Source organism: Anolis carolinensis, chromosome 6 (assembly GCF_035594765.1).
Source record: "Anolis carolinensis isolate JA03-04 chromosome 6, rAnoCar3.1.pri, whole genome shotgun sequence".
NCBI classification, from domain to species: Eukaryota; Metazoa; Chordata; class Lepidosauria; order Squamata; family Dactyloidae; genus Anolis; species Anolis carolinensis.
In genome coordinates this window covers 102,657,381-102,673,600 of record NC_085846.1, presented here as the reverse complement: position 1 = coordinate 102,673,600, position 16,220 = coordinate 102,657,381, and the positions used below count along the sequence as shown (strand labels likewise).

The 16,220-nt window shown below is 39.6% G+C and overlaps 1 protein-coding gene across 2 annotated transcripts in view; it reads left to right on the top strand.

Moving 5' to 3' along the window:
• Positions 1 to 16,220, top strand: part of nrp1 (neuropilin 1) — a 169,164-nt gene that overhangs the window by 69,429 nt on the left and 83,515 nt on the right. For both annotated transcript variants that reach the window (XM_003221986.4, XM_003221987.4), the window contains exon 5: positions 13,292 to 13,447. In XM_003221986.4, coding sequence (XP_003222034.1) covers positions 13,292 to 13,447 — 156 coding nt within the window. The remainder of the gene's footprint in view (positions 1 to 13,291; positions 13,448 to 16,220) is intronic.

The following is a 16,220-nucleotide window of genomic DNA, read 5'->3' as shown; positions in this document are numbered from 1 at the left end:
TTTCCTATTACCCAAGAAGCTATGGGAGACTGATTAAAACATAGTCCAGAATAACAGAGCTAGGAAGGATATTACTTACTTTAGACTAAAGATCTAAACCACATCCCCCCCCCTTTGTACCTGTGTGAGCGTTAAGATCTGCCAGGGAGGCCCTTCTTGCAGTCCCACCACCGTCACAAGCACGGTTGGTGGGGCCAAGGGAGAGGGTCTTTTCAGTGGTGGCCTCCCGGCTTTGGAACACCCTCCCTGGAGACATTAGGCAGGCCCCCGCCTTATCCTCCTTCCGGAGGGAATTGAAGACTTGGATGTTTAGACAGGCCTTTGAGAATGTCTAACCTATTGGTCTGCAATTATGATATAGCACAGCACTTTTATCCCATTCCCTTGTTCCTTAGCTACAACTTGCACTATCCCTTTCCTTTCTTCTTGTTTACAGTTGGCCATTTTTTACGACAGATAATACTAGAGGTTATTGGGTGCTGTCCTGAGTTCAAATTGTTGTTTTATATACTCTTAGTTTTATTTTGTATTGTACTGTCTGTTTATTTTATGTATTGTTTTAGGCACCTTGTACCATGTAAGCCACCTCAAGTCCCTTTGGGGAAATGGAGGTGGGGTACAAAAATAAAGTTATTATTATTATTATTATTATTATTATTATTATTATTATTATTATTATTGGAGCCTCCAGTGACTCAGTGTGTTAAAGCGCTGAGCTGCTGAACTTGCAGACCGAAAGGTCCCAGGTTCAAATCCGGGGAGCGGAGTGAGTGCCTGCTGTTAGCCCCAGCTTCTGCCAACCTAGCAGTTCGAAAACATGCAAATGTGAGTAGATCAATAGGTACCGCTCCGGCGGGAAGGTAACAGTGCTCCATGCAGTCATGCTGGCCACATGACCTTGGAGGTGTCTACGGACAACACCGGCTCTTTGGCTTAGAAATGGAGATGAGCCTCAACCCCCAGAGTCGGACATGACTGGACTTAACGTCAGGGGAAACCTTTACCTTTACCTATTATTATTATTATTACCCCAGAGTACCCAAAAATGCTTGGCTAACTCTGTAGAGGAAACAGGACCCTCCTACATTCACACTGTGGTACATTCCCTTCCTTAAGCCTTCTAGCCACTAGTGCTGGTCAAACTACAGCGAGGACAGCGAGGTCACCATATTTGTTGAACAAATTTCGTTATTCATGGATTTGAGTAATATATTATCTCAAGGGGTCTCTGGGTCCTCCAGGGCAACTCTGTGAAAAGCTTCCCTAGAGATTAATAGGGAAGTGTCCCATCAGGGTTTTTTTTCTCTATTTTCCACATGTATTTATTACATGATACTAAAAAAATTCTCTGTAGTTGTTTGCTTTCACAATATCAGAAAGAATTCAAAAATCACAACAAATATACCCTATCTCTCCTCTCCTCTTAGTCTGCATGGATAAAATCTACAGTTCTGCCTTCATTTATTCTTTGCAAGATAAAAGTTGGCTCATTCTCTTAGAATCAATATTTAATCTTAGTTGTGCTCTTCTTGGCTGAAAACTGTTAGCTTGGGAGAACTTCTTTCAATCATCTTTAAAAGATGTGCTGTTCCCTGGCAGATTTTAACAAGGATTTGCTTATGCATTGTTGAGAAAGCATCTTATTAACAGAAGCTTTAGACCTTTGAAAGTAAATAGCAATCTAGTTCTCAAGTTTTCATGTGTTTGTTTTTGAGATTAAATAGCTTCATCATGTTTCTCTGAAATCCCTTTTTGTAACAAAGAAGCAAACAAAAGAATGACTTGAAGACTATCTAATATTTAACCTGTCCATTACAAGAGCCTTGTAGCAGTAGTGTAACAATGACTTTAAATTTAATAATAGGCTTTTCTCCGCAGCAAAATGCTTTCGAGTGTGAATTCCTGTGGAAATTTTTATTTCAACTCATGTGTGGAGAAAAAGTCCAGTCAGCCAAATTATTTGAAATATCTCAAAGAGATTAGTGTCAAGGTTATTGCCACTATAGTAGTAATTTTCTGGTTCAAAAAAAAATGAGTGAACAGAAGCTATTATAAGCAAGCATTAGCGTTTTCCCAATGTGTCTTTGGATTAAAAGTATCTTTTGCTTTCATAATAAAAATCAGAACTGTTGTATTTAAAATATGTATTTTATAACTCCTTGGCATATATTTCTCGGGATGAGAGAGTTCACAAGATATGCATGGTTTAGCACATGTACGTATTATTTAATATTTCATATTAAAAGATGTTTTAATTGAATATTTTTCCTATTCAAATGGTTGGCTGAAATCAGTAGAGCAACTATGTGTGATAGCATTAACAACAGCAGTTCATAGTACTGTAATTACTAGGCTTGAGCATGATTTTGGACTAGATCGGAACTTAGATCTGGTTCGTTAAATTTGGGCATACGAAGGTGAGTTCCGAGGCAGGCAGGAAAGGTGGGGGAGGAATTTAGAATTTGAATCACTTACAGGACATTTAAAAAAAATAGGTAACATTTGAATGTCTCCCAAGGTCTCCCCTGTTCATCTTGTGTCATTGGATAGAAAATGCAAGGAGCTAGCTCTTGTAATTTATTTTTTTAAATGTTATTTTTAAAACCTTTAAAATTCACCAAAAATTCATGGATAAGTCAATTGTCATGAAATTTGGTGGGCTAACAGTGGTAAATGTGTTCTACCACTGTAGCAAGTTTCATCAGGATAGCTAAAAATGAGGGAGAGGGGAGTCTCTGAAGTTTCCCCACTGCCAGTGATGTTTTCCCTATTGTGCAATCGCGACTGCCATTAGCAAAGTACTTACGAAGATTCATAAGTTTCATTAGAGTTTCAAAATTTTTACTCCAAAACTTCGGGAAGAACTTTAGAAATGAAGCACCAGTGCCCCATACTTTTCAACATGGTTTAGAACCATTTTTTCATGGATCACACATGCCTAGTAGTTACTGGGGATTTCTCCCTTTAGCAAACTAAACTTGAAAGTTGGCTGCTCTCTTTCTGTGACACATGTTAGAAACAGTGACCCTGCACTTGTTTGTGGCCCCCAGCCCAAGTCGGCTATTGGTGAAGGATTATGGCAACTACACTGAAAAGGTATAGTGTAGTGTTCTTTAGTGTGTGAGATTACTTTCTTTGGATGATGACTTCGATCCTTGAGAAGCAGAAACAAGCTCAAAGACAAGAGACCCTACAGCCATGCTGGAAAGTCTTGTCAAGAAAGCCATCTTGTTTCACAAGCTGTGGCTGATGCTTCGAGAGATCTAAAAGTCCACCAACATATTTCAGGGCAGGTAACTGCTCAGATTACAGAATGGCTGGAGTAACTATGGTTACTACTTTCATGTAGATAAAGATTCAAAACCTTGATAAGCCATCTGGAAAGACCATACTATTACCCACACCATTCATTTGGATGAAAATCCAGTGGGGAAAAAATACTATAGTCATTGCAAACAACTGGAATGGAATAAGAAGTGAGTACAAAGTGGCATCAGTCAATAGTTAAGCAAAAAAGTTATACATGTATGATTTGGTGTGCAGAAAGTGAATGCTGAAGCCTAAGGCAAAAGAAAGTATATATAAAAACAGCCAGCTTGAAAGCAAACCACTGATGCTTTTCAGAGAAATAGCTTGCTCCAAACCATGCAGGACTGATGTGATGAATTACACATATTCATCAAACAACATCTCTTTGAAGCTTAACCTATGGAATGCCTAAAGGAAGCTCAAAAGGCACTTTGAGAAACTTTACATATCATTTGAACATTGCAGGCAAAGCGTTACTGCTGTCATCAGTATTATAAGTAATTGCAATGATTCCTCTGTATATCTTTATTCCGGAGTGTGTATGTGCATGCACATACATGTAGATATGTATTAGTTTCATTTTAACCAAGAGAAGTGTTTCATCTTTCTCTTGAGCATTTAAAAAGCTGAATTCTATAAAGAAATAGCAAAGCATGAAGATAATAATAATAACTTTATTCTTGTATCCTGCCACCATCTCCACGAAGGGACTCAGGCCAGCTTACACACGGCACCAAATTGCCTAAAAACAGAACATTAAATAAAACACAATATAAAATGCAATTAAATAAAACAAATAGGCATATAAAACAAGTTAAAACTCAATTAAAATAGTGCTCATCTAGCGGTAAGCAACTGTAATCATGTCCAGGCTATAAACAATGGGCAGGGATGGGATAAGTGCAAAAGTACAGCCATGGGACGAGGGCATGAGATGTAGTGCAAGGCTGCATAGCAGTTGTGTAGCACAACTAGAGACTAGGTGTTCTCAAAGGCTTGTCTAGGTCTTTAGGTCCTTACAGAAGGCAGACAGTGTGGGGGTTTGCCTAATCTCCCAGGAGAGGGTGTTCCAAACCCGGGCGGCCACCCTTGCCCTCGCCCTTGCCCTCGTTCTCACCAACAGCGCTTGTGACAGTGGCAAGACCAAGAGGAGGGTCTCTCCGGCAGATCTTAGAGTCTGCACTGGTTCATAGGGGGAATGTGGTCACAAAGATAGGCAGGACCCAAACCATTTAGGGCTTTGTAGATAAGCTTTTTTTTACCTGTTAAATTTTATGCTGCTGCTCAGTCGCATAGTCGTTTCCAACTCTTTGTGACCTCATGGACCAGTCCACGCCAGAGCTCCCTGTCGGCCATCGCCGTCCTCAGTTCCTTCAAGTTCAAGCCAGTCACTTCAAGGATACCGTCCATCCATCTCGCCCTTGGTCGGCCTCTCTTCCTTTTTCCTTCTATTTTCCCCAGCATCATGATCTTTTCCAAGCTTTCCTGTCTTCTCATGATGTGGCCAAAATACTTAAACTTTGCCTCTAATATCCTTTCCTCCAGTGAGCAGCCAGGCATTATTTTCTGGAGGATGGACTGGTTGGATCTTCTTGCAGTCCAAGGCACTCTCAATATTTCCCTCCAGCACCAAAGTTCAAAAGCGTCTATCTTCCTTCGTTCAGCTAATATAAAAACAAAGCTAAAAGGCCTGATTCACAGTGATTCAGAGTAGCCATGTTCAGGTGTGGTCTTTTAATGGTCACTGACAAGCAATGGTCTTATAGACATATTTTGCAAAAATGGAATTTATTTCATATTACTCTGTATTCAGTTTAATTATGGAATATCACATATTTTATCCTCCAGTTTCATGATATTGCCACGGGAAGCAAGGAAAGCATTTAAGCTCTAGCTACTGAGCTCTGACTCACCCATGTCAAAGCAAGATGCTGGATGAAGAAAGCTAAGTGTCAGGCTAGAAGTTTAATCTTTGGAATAATCCAGGCAAAAATCACGGTCCTATTCTTGAAGGAGTTTCCTATTTCCTTCACAGAGGGGTTTTTCCTTGTGTGTGGAGTGCTTTTTTGTTCAAAGAAGGGAGTGAACTGTCTTTACTAATACAGACTTACATACTTACACTGGAGGAACTGTTGTTGTTGATAACTGCAGTCAAGTTGACTTCAGCATATAGTGACCCTCAACTTACACTGACCCCTGAAGCAACTAGTCCCTAAGCAATCTTAAACCCCACTGATGTCTGTGTAAAAGATGAGTGCCTCATTTCTCACTGAAGAGTGCTTGTCTTTGGCTGAGCAGCTAATAGTGATGCCAGCCACAGGTGTGACTGACCTTTACACAAAGGTAATGCGGAATTGTATATTCATGTAGAAATATGGAATTGTAAACTATATGGAATTCTGAACCTCATTGATTTCGGTAGAAAATATAATTATACGTCTGTTTTACCACTGAAGTCAAGAGCACTTATCTTGGTTTGCTGCATCATCCGGAATACTGGAATTCCGGAATACTGAATAAAAACAAATAGTAGTACCTTTTCCTGCTGTATACTTGTTCTTGTTGAGATTGTAACCTCTTGTGTATGTACCTTGTGTATGCCTATCAGCTTATGCCCACTCTATGAATTTCATAGGATTTTCTTTGGAAGGGAAACTCAGAAGTGGTTTTGCTAGTTCCTTCCCCTGAAGTATATCCTGCAACACCCGGTATTTGTTGGCAGTCTCCCATCCAGAGACTAACCAGAGCTGACCCTGCTCAGCTTTTGAGACCATTCAAAAACTCTCTGTGAACAAAGGGCATTTTTACTTTCTTTCTTTCTAAATGGAAATTTATATTCTCTAAATCTCATAGTCTCAGAACTGGTGCTCTCAGGATAAGACCAAATGTTGAAAGTCTTAAAATACAATAATGTCTAGCAATAACTTCAAAAAGATCCTAGCAATTCTATAATTCCAATTTAAACAGCTATGAATAGATTTGCTGTGCTGAAATCCATTTGACCCTTAGCTCACAAATTACAAGGCAAAGAAAGATTAATAGGAGCCTTCCAAAAAAAGAGAAAAAGAAGTCTGCCACATTGTAGCTAAGCAGGTAGAGATATAATCTCGTAAATTATTGGTCAAGATATTTTCTTCACAGTGAGCCATTTAGTGTGGTTGCCTTTTACACATTATTAAGTAATTTATTGTCATTCGCAGCATTGGTAGCCCGAAATTGAAAATAAAAAGAGAGAAGTTTAAGTATGCTCTGTATTTATATGGGAAGACTAAAAACCTCTGTTTCATCCAGTTCAGATCAGATCAATACTGCATTAGCACAGCAGGCAAACTCTTACATGTTGTGTAAGAAAATTCAATAGTACTTTATATCATCGTCTGCAAAGCTTTTGGCTTCTGAATTGACACAGCTAGATATGAGAACTCAGCTGTGATTTCTAGCAGCAATATTCAACATACTGACATTTTAAATTATCAAGTACGTATGTCTTTAAAAATTATAAATTTGCAAGTCTCACTGGATTTTAAAAGTGTGAATCTGCTTAAAGCAAGTTGCTTCCTGTCTGCAGGAAATGAGGATTTGGATTGAGATGCTGGCTTACAATAAGTACTACAGTATAGTATTCAGTGAGTTCCTTTGTCTTCCTCCTTAATGCCAGTGGTTACAGTTATCAAGGAACTGATGGAAAGGAGCAAGGGCAGATTTCCCATCGGACTGTAGGAGGAAAGACAATGAGAGGAGAAGGGTGGATATTGACTAGTTGGATGCCTGACAAAACATTAAACTTGACAGAGGATGTTAGGGAGGATTAGGGAAACAGGAGCTACAAACGAAGAGTTTCCTGTGGTAAAAGCTGCCAGGCCTTTTCCGTGGCTGTAGGTAGGCCATACAAAGTTGTTCAATAAAGAGAGTGCTTTGTTGTTGTTTTGTGTGCCTTCAATTTGTTTCTGACCTATGACAATTCCAAGGCGAACCTATCATGGGGTTTTCTTAGAAATATTTGTTCAGGAAGGGGTTGATTTTCCCTTTCTCTGAGGCTGAGAGAATGTGACTTGCCCAAGGTCACCTCATGGGTTTAATGGCCAAGCCAGCATTCCAACCCTCGTCTCCAGAGTCATTGCTCAATGTTGAAACCATATTGGCTTCTCTCTGTAAGCCGCCCCGAGTCCCTCTGGGGAGATGGTGGCGGGGTACAAAAATAAAATTATTATTATTATTATTATTATTATTATTATTATTATTATTATTATTATTATTCTCTAAGAGCGTGCCATACCCTATCATAGATTCCTGGATACAGGCCGTTTCGAAGTTATGAACAAGATAACATCTGTAGGTTTGTCCTTAAGCTGAATTTGTATGTAAATCAGAACAGGTACTCTTTTAAGTGTAACTCCAGCCTCTCTCTATATGTATGTATGTATGTATGTATGTATGTATGTATGTATGTATGTTTTGGATGGCACTCCTGTGGCGTTCCTTTTGCTGTCTGTGTTTGTTTTGCTGTCTGTACCCCCATTCAGAAGATTTCGCCTCACTTTATGTCCCTGTGATAATTGGATTTTGAAAATGTTGAGCTGCCATGGAAACAAGAATTGGTGATAAGGCTTCAGTGGAGACATTTATTTATTTATATACTTACTTACTTACTTACTTACTTACTTACTAACTATATTTCTACCCCACTCTTCTCACCCCGAAGGGGACTCAGAGTGGCTTACAGTCTGGCCATTTCGGTGCCACATTGTAAATACACACTGTATAAATACATTACAGTAGATTTTTGTGTGTGTATTAGGAGCGACCTGAGTTGCTTCTGGAGTGAGAGAATTGGCCATCTGCAAGGACGTTGCCCAGGGGACGCCCGGGTGTTTTGATGTTTTTAGCATCCTTGTGGGAGGCTTCTCTCATGTCCCCGCATGGAGATGGAGCTGATAGAGGGAGCTCATCCGCGCTCTCCCCAGGTGGGATTCGAACCTGGCATCCTTCAGGTCAGCAACCCAACCTTCAAGTCACCTTCAAGTTATCCCCTAGGCCACCAGAGGCTCCCTGTCATAAGTTGAAATAAACTGATCCACAATAGATCACATAAGAGGAGAAACCATTAGGAAAGAAAGGATCAAGGCTAAACTGATGCCAAGTGCTGAAAGTTGTCAAGAGAAGAATCTCCATGGGAGGTGTAAGGGGCAAATGTCCCATCTCATTGACTTGCCTACCGCTGGACATTTTCAAAATTGCATTTCTTGTGAATTTTACTTATCATCCATCTTGCTTTTCTCACAGCTCAGCATGGTAAGTTCATGCATCTCACACCAGGACCACCATTTAAATACCTCAGAAACTTACTATTGCTGAAAAATTACAGTAGATAAAAACAGATAAACATATGAATACAATAAAACTGTTAAAACATAACCCTAAGCCCATGGTTGTCCTTCATGCTTCTGCATTCAGGTCAATTCCATGTTGCATTATTCCCCAAACACCTAGATCCAGAGCCAGGTCTTAGCCTTTTTCCGGAAGACTAGGAGGGAGGGGTCCAGTCTAATACCATTGGGTAGGGAATTCCATAGCCAAGGGGCCACCACTGAGAAGGCCCTATCTCTCATCCCCACCAATCGCGCTTACGAAGGAGGTGGGACCGAGAGCAGGGCTTCCCTGGCAGATCTTCACACTCTAACTGGTTCATAGGGAGAGATACGTTCAGACAGATAAGTTGGGCCAGAACTGTTTTTCCCATGATAACTCTTTCAGGAGTGAATTTCCCATCCGAGGGGGAGATTTCTCTCACTTCCCGTTGTCTCATTCCTGTTCTTAACTATGGGTTGTATGTAAGTGAATTTCCCTTCCCTCAGCACCCTTCCAGATATGCCCAAACTGTGGGACCTGTCTCTAACTGAGGTGTCCAAATAATGCCTCAGGTAAACCTGAATTAATCCGGAGTAAACTGGGATTTCCCAGTTTACTCCAGATGAATTTGACACCTGGAAAGATATGGACATTAATGTAAGGTCTGAATCTTTCCAGGTGTGGGCTTCCATGATCCCACAGGTCAATCTTAACTGCGATCATGATTCGGAGCAAAATGATACCATCACCTCCTAGCGCCCCCCCCCCCCCATTTATTTCAAAGACATAAGGACCTGGCTGCACACTCACAATCCCTCTCCAACCTCCTGACGCACCATTTTCATACACTAGGAGCTTTCACCAGAGGGGCCTGAGCATCTAGCCAGGCCCTTCATGTACATTTTTGAGGTAAATGAAGGCTGGGGGCTGGCTCTGTGTAGCCACCTCCCCAAGAAAAGCCTAAGGTTTGGGGTGGGTGTGGGACCTCAATCCCAGTTCCTTCCAGGATTGAGGCCTGTGTAGAAGGGCCCTCACTTCCCACTATCTCACCCCCTTTTTAACTATTAATCATTTGTAAATTGGATGTTTGTGACTCGGGGGCTGCCTGTAGTTTCTTTCCTTGCTCTTCTAAGTCTCTTATGTGCAGATATAACACATCAAATGTGAAAGCTCCCATATGTACCTTGTTGAAGAAAAATGTCAGTTCCAAACAAAAGCCAACTTGGAACTATGCTCATTATCCCCTTGAGAAAGCATACTTGTTAGTGTAGCCAATTGCTCCATGCAGTATACTAATATCTGCTTTTATCAAGATGTTCAATGGCATCAGTCCACCCTATCTTAGCTTTGTAAGAGATGGAGAAAAATGTGAAGAGCATAGAACTTTCTGGGGGGAAATTATTTCTAAATGAGAAGTTATTGCTGGAGATAATCAAGATCTGATGAAATTCAACACCATTTCAAGATTAATGTAATAATGTTATTGAATTCTTGTCACATATATTTGTTCGCTCTCTCTCCTTCTCCAAGCATAATTCTATGAGCTTTCTGAAACCATAGCAATATGTGGTTTCACGCTACACATTTATATCCCTTTGATACCACATTTACTAACATTACACTACCTGGTGGCATCCATAGATTGTAGTTTTGTGAGATATTTCAAGTTATCTGCCAGAGAGTTCCAGACCCACCAAACTATAAATCCCGAGAATGAAGCCATGGCATAGAAAGAGCCATAGCTCTTTAGAACTGAAGGCTTTCTGTTGGCTGCTTTTCATTGATTCTGCAGTAGCTTATCCTGTGCAGATATTTGAAGTCTGGTACTGTTTGGTGTACTAAGTAGTTTACTATTTAATTTAGCAGTGTTTAATAGAATGCTTAGTCTCACAGCGGAGCTGCTGGTTCTTACTGAGTAATCACAACTCAAACACATTTAGCAGTTCTTTTGTCTGGATTGGCATTTACAAGTAGATGGAAGAGAGACAGTGTGCTACCGCACAACATGCATTTACAACCCTGTGGCTGGAGCATGTGGCTCCTACTCATATCTAACTTCTAGAGATTCAAATGATTACTCCAGCCATAGGGAATGCATGACTTTCCAAGTGTTGTTGAACTACAACTCCTGTCATCCCACACCAGTGGATATGTAGTCAACCCTCTGTTTCCATGGATTCTGTATCTATGAATTCATATGATCCATAGCTTGGAATCTTTTAAAAATAAATTCTAGAAAGCAAATCTTGATTCTGCCATTTTATATAAGGGATGTCATTTTTACTATGCTATTGTATAATGGAAAGTGGGCATCCTTGGATTGAGGTATCCATGAAGAGATCATGGAATGAAACCCCAGTAGATACCAAGGGCCCATTATACTGACTAGTTCTGCTGAAAGTTGCATCTGCATGCCAAGAGCATATAACCCATCTCTCACCTCTGGGTTACTGGAACAGTGTGTGTCAAAGCTATGATGAGGCAGAAGCCTTATGGGGAAAGCCCCCGAGAGAAGAGAGGCAGTAAGTGCTGATTTAGTTCTTGTGAGTGCAAATAGCAAATAGCTGGGAAAGAACAGAATCTGTCTAGTGTTTGGCTCCTGGCCATATGGAAATTGTGGTAAGAGGCTCTTAGGTTTAGGAACTTTAGCCAATCCTGTTGCGGATTTTTACTAGCAAAAGATTTGTTATTCTTAAACTTTCCAGAGGCGACTTCACATGGCATACATCTTCAGTGAATACCTCTGAGGCATATTATCGTAATGGAAATAAAATATTTCATACTCAGTGTGAATTATTTCCTTAGTGACACAAGCTACAGTAAGTATGATCAAAAGGGGAAAGCTTCAAGCTTCAAGCTGTTGAAGGAAATGGGAACAGACAAGGTGGAGGGGGAATCATTGATTGCTGGGCAATTGGAGCCATTCAAGCATGTCTCTGAATTTGCTAAACAACCCCTATCATTTGCCCTGCAAACATGGGGTTTTGAAAATACAGGATCCTAGGGAGGCACACCCTGTATTTAGAGGATGCAGGAATAGGAATTTGTTTGACCTCCAGATGCTGTTGACCTTCATGTTTTAGCATCATTTGCCAATATAGCTAATGGTTAGGAATGCCAGGAGTTATCCAAAAACACCTGGAGCACTAACTGATTCCCGCCCATGATGTATACACAAATAGAACAACAGAAAGATAGGCCCTGAAAACAATATATGATGTATTTAACTTACCAGTATTACAACTTGACTCGAAAATGTTACATAGACACACCAGTCTCATCAAAGCCATCAAATGAAGAGATTGTTGCATGCAATCTCATATTGTATACAATCTCATGTCATATTACAACTTCCAGGTGTGGCACATGTCATGGCACTATACTGATTGTACATCTGTTTCTCACTAGGTAGCTAGTCAACCTTACACCCTGTTGAAGTCAATGTCAGCTATGGCCAATAGAAATCCTACTAATTTCAAGAGAAATGGTGACTAAACTATTTCCCTTGAAACCTGTATCCAATACATTTCCAAGTTTATCTTAAATACATTTTGATTATCTGTTTTAAGAGACTACACTTTTGTTCTGTTTTGCCTGCATCCTATGCTCATACCAACTGTCCCGATTGGCATGGAGAGGGCAGTCCCAATCAATCCTCAGTAGTCCCCTTTTCCAAGTGTTCCAGTCACTCTCTGTCTTCTCCCTACTTTCTGTCTTTGTCTCCATTGTAGCAAATTAAGTTCAAATGCAAAAGTACTCAGTGAGCTTAGCAAGGGCAAGAAAAGAGGTGGTGGCAGAATATTTTCTTTCCCAGTAGGCTCAGGCAAAAGCAAATTAGCTTGTGCCTTCTTTGTCATTAATAATGTTTGCCATTTTGAACACATTCTTATGTTGCTTAGCATACATCTTGTTTTCATCTGTGAAATGTTGTAGAGTGCAGTTTATCTCTTTTACGAATTGTTTGTTTCAATATAATTCACATGTCTTTACTTGTAGATTTTTGAAAGGATGGTGTACATCACCCATTTGTTATCGGCAAGGCTCCAGTGTTCCTACTGGAGGATATTTCATTGTGTTTGTAATTGTGTATAATTAATTACAGTCATTATCATAAAAAATACATTCTTTGGAAATATATGCTGCTGTTGTTTTTCCTGAACGTACATTGGTAGCTGAAAATGGGAAGCAAAGGTTCACTATTATTCTGGGCCTTTGCTTTCTATTTTCAGTTTCATGTGTGGATCATTCAGGAATCTGTTCTGTGCCATTTCTACATTAATCTAAGGATTTTTCAGTGCCAAAAAGAGTACAACGTGTTGTATTTCATACTTTAAAAATGTACATATCTGAAAGATAACTGCATTCCAATGTGTTTATCAGTCAGGAAAATGAGCTTCAGGCCAGCTGTTCTTCAAAATACAGACTAAACAAAATCCTTGAGCATATGTAGTTGGACTGTTTCAAGAACAATGATGTCGTCATGGGGTGGAACAATAAATCGTATTTGGTTAATAAAGTTGGACCGCTGTAGGGGACTTCCTAGTTCCTCTAAAGGCCTCTCTTCAGGGGTCTATGGTATGCAGTCTTGTATTTTTTTCAGAGACTTAACCATTGCTTTCTTGTTTCCTTTTAGTTGGGCCTCACATAGGCCGATACTGTGGGCAAAACACACCAGGTCGTATCCGCTCTTCAACCGGCATTCTTTCTATGGTTTTCTACACCGACAGTGCAATAGCAAAGGAAGGATTCTCTGCAAACTACACTGCCTTGCAAAACAGTGTATCAGAAGGTCAGTGTTTAAACATCCTACAGAGCAATGCATCACGTATTCTCCGTAAGGGCTCACCTCCTGCTGGGTGCTATATGAAATATTAAACAAAACTTTATCTAAATAAGGACTCTGACATTTGTTGTGTATTGGTCTGTCTGCCTGTTTTTTAAGTGGGTAACCTTTGATTGTCAATGCTACAAGGCATTTCCTCTCAGATTTATCCTCTGAAAAGCCAGGAGGTTGTGGAAAACCTCCCCCATTCGAGTGGAAATGGAGAACAGGTCAAAATAGTAAAAGCTAAACCAAGACCTAGGCTGTGAGAAATTTGGATTTATGAAGCCAAAAACCTCTCCTCTTAGCACATTGGGCTGAACTGTAATAAACAGTATCTGTTAGGCAATGGGATTTATGTGATGTGACTAACATTCTAGTAATTTCAAAAGGTCTATTCCGGCTAGGTCTAATATTCAAATGACACCCATTGTATCATATTTGGGGAATCTGATTATTGCAAAGGCCCCCAGAAAAGCTGAAAAATGAAAAGGCAATATATTTGGTCCAAAATTTCAATCGACCAAACATTGTTTCTGAATGTATGACCAGCAGCTAGGAGCCTTGCAAAGAGAGCATTGCCTTCAGTTCAAGCTTTGTGCAGCTTCCAAATAATTTCTAAGCTATTCACTGAAATTGCTCATACATTAGCCATACAGTCAGTTTCAGTATATAAAGAAAGAAAGAATAGAGAGGCTTATGGCACGTTGAAGAACCAATTTATTACAGTATAAGCCCATTTGCATCTTGGCTTAAATCTGCCTGAGCCTATGTTAAAACAAGTTAATTAGTTTTTAAGTGTGCCACATAACTCTTCCTCCTTCTCAGTCTTTATACTGAATTGACGTGGTGGCATGTGCACACCTGCCTATGCATATGCATTAGGATAAATATATCCTAGTTGTAGTAGTATTCAGAAAGGTCTGTCTCAACAGAAAAAGGCACAAGGGAATCTTTGATAAGTTTAGAGTATGTGGAATGTAGCAACTATTAACATTATTACAGTAGAGTCTCACTTATCCAACATAAACGGGCCGGCAGAATGTTGGATAAGTGAATATGTTGGATAATAAGGAGAGATTAAGGAGAAGCCTATTAAACATCAAATAAGGTTATGATTTTACAAATTAAGCACCAAAACATGTTATACAACAAATTTGACAGAAAAAGTAGTTCAATATGCAGTAATGCTACGTAGTAATTACTGTATTTATGAATTGAGCACCCAAAAATCACGATATATTGAAAACATTGACTACAAAAATGTGTTGGATAATCCAGAACATTGGATAAGTGAATGTTGGATAAGTGAGACTCTACTGTACTTATTAGCTAGTTCAAAACAACTCAACTAAAAATTACCTGGATTAAATTTTTACTTTGAAGCATATGATATTCTTGTTCCACCATTTAGTAAAATGACACCTCTATAATTAGTAATATAATTAAAAATTGCGGTACAAAAATAATGAAATATTCATTAAGTTACTATTATAGTGAAACTTCTTGCTGTCTAAAGCAATATCTCTCATTGTGAGACTAGGTGTAACTCTGGGTACTTTGTGTATGAGGATATTATCTGTCCTGTTTCTGAGCGTCCTCCCACACAGCCATATAACCTAGAATATCAAAGCAGGAAATCCCACAATATCTGCTGTGAACTGGAATATATGGCATATATATATGGACTCAAATAACCCAGTTCACAACAGATATCGTGGGGTTTTCTGCTTTGATATTCTGGGTTATATGGCTGTGTGGAAGGCCCTAAGTTTAGATTCAGCAACTCTAGACTGCATGGCACAACTTGCTGGATACAACATGGCCCAGCAACTGCAACTGTCAGAAAATTACTCCTCTTATTTACAAATTGCTCTATGATCAAAGAAACATTGCTTATCACTGTTCCAAGTAGAGGGATGGACAATACCGTAATTCATAGTTTCATGTCTTACTGTACAATTCTACATAATAAAGAAGTCTGATTTATTCATGATTGTCTGTTACTAAACCTCTCTGAAATCCTTTCTCTCTCAAAAAAATGTTGATGACCAAACCTCATTTGGTTATATATATATATTTAAAAATAAAATGCTTTTTAAAATCTTCAAATAGAATTAAAATTGTAGGGAACGCAAGGTTAATCATACCCTTGTCACATTGCCGTTACTTCCTGATGTTTAAAACATTTCGCAGCAGGTCTCTTGTTAATATGTATTGCTACACTTAGATTTAGTGCCCCCTTTTTTGTTTGAATTTAATGCTTGTCATAGGGACTGATAGTTGTAGAAGAAGTGTATGACGGCCTCGGGCACTCTGCTGCATTTAAATGATATTTAATTGTTTTCCCTTTTGTTCACTGGGTATTTTGCTGGATGTTATGAGAAAACCTCAAACATTTCGGATGTTGGTATGATATTGAAATTTTTGCTTTCACTGTATTATTTTTGAGGCATCAGTGCTAGTATAGTGCTAGCACTGAAATAATATGGTGCTTTTTTGTGTCAGGAGCGACTTGAGAAACTGCAAGTCAGTTCTGGTGTGAGAAAATTGGGCGTTTGCAAGGATGTTTGACCATCCTGTGGGAGTTTTCTCTCATGTCCCCGTGTGGGAAGCTGGGGCTGACAGACAGGAGCTCACCCTGCTCCCCAGATTCGAACTGCTGACCTTTCAGTCAGCAGTCCTGCCAGAACAAGGGTTTAACCCATTGTGCCACCGGGGGCCCCAATATAGTGCTGAA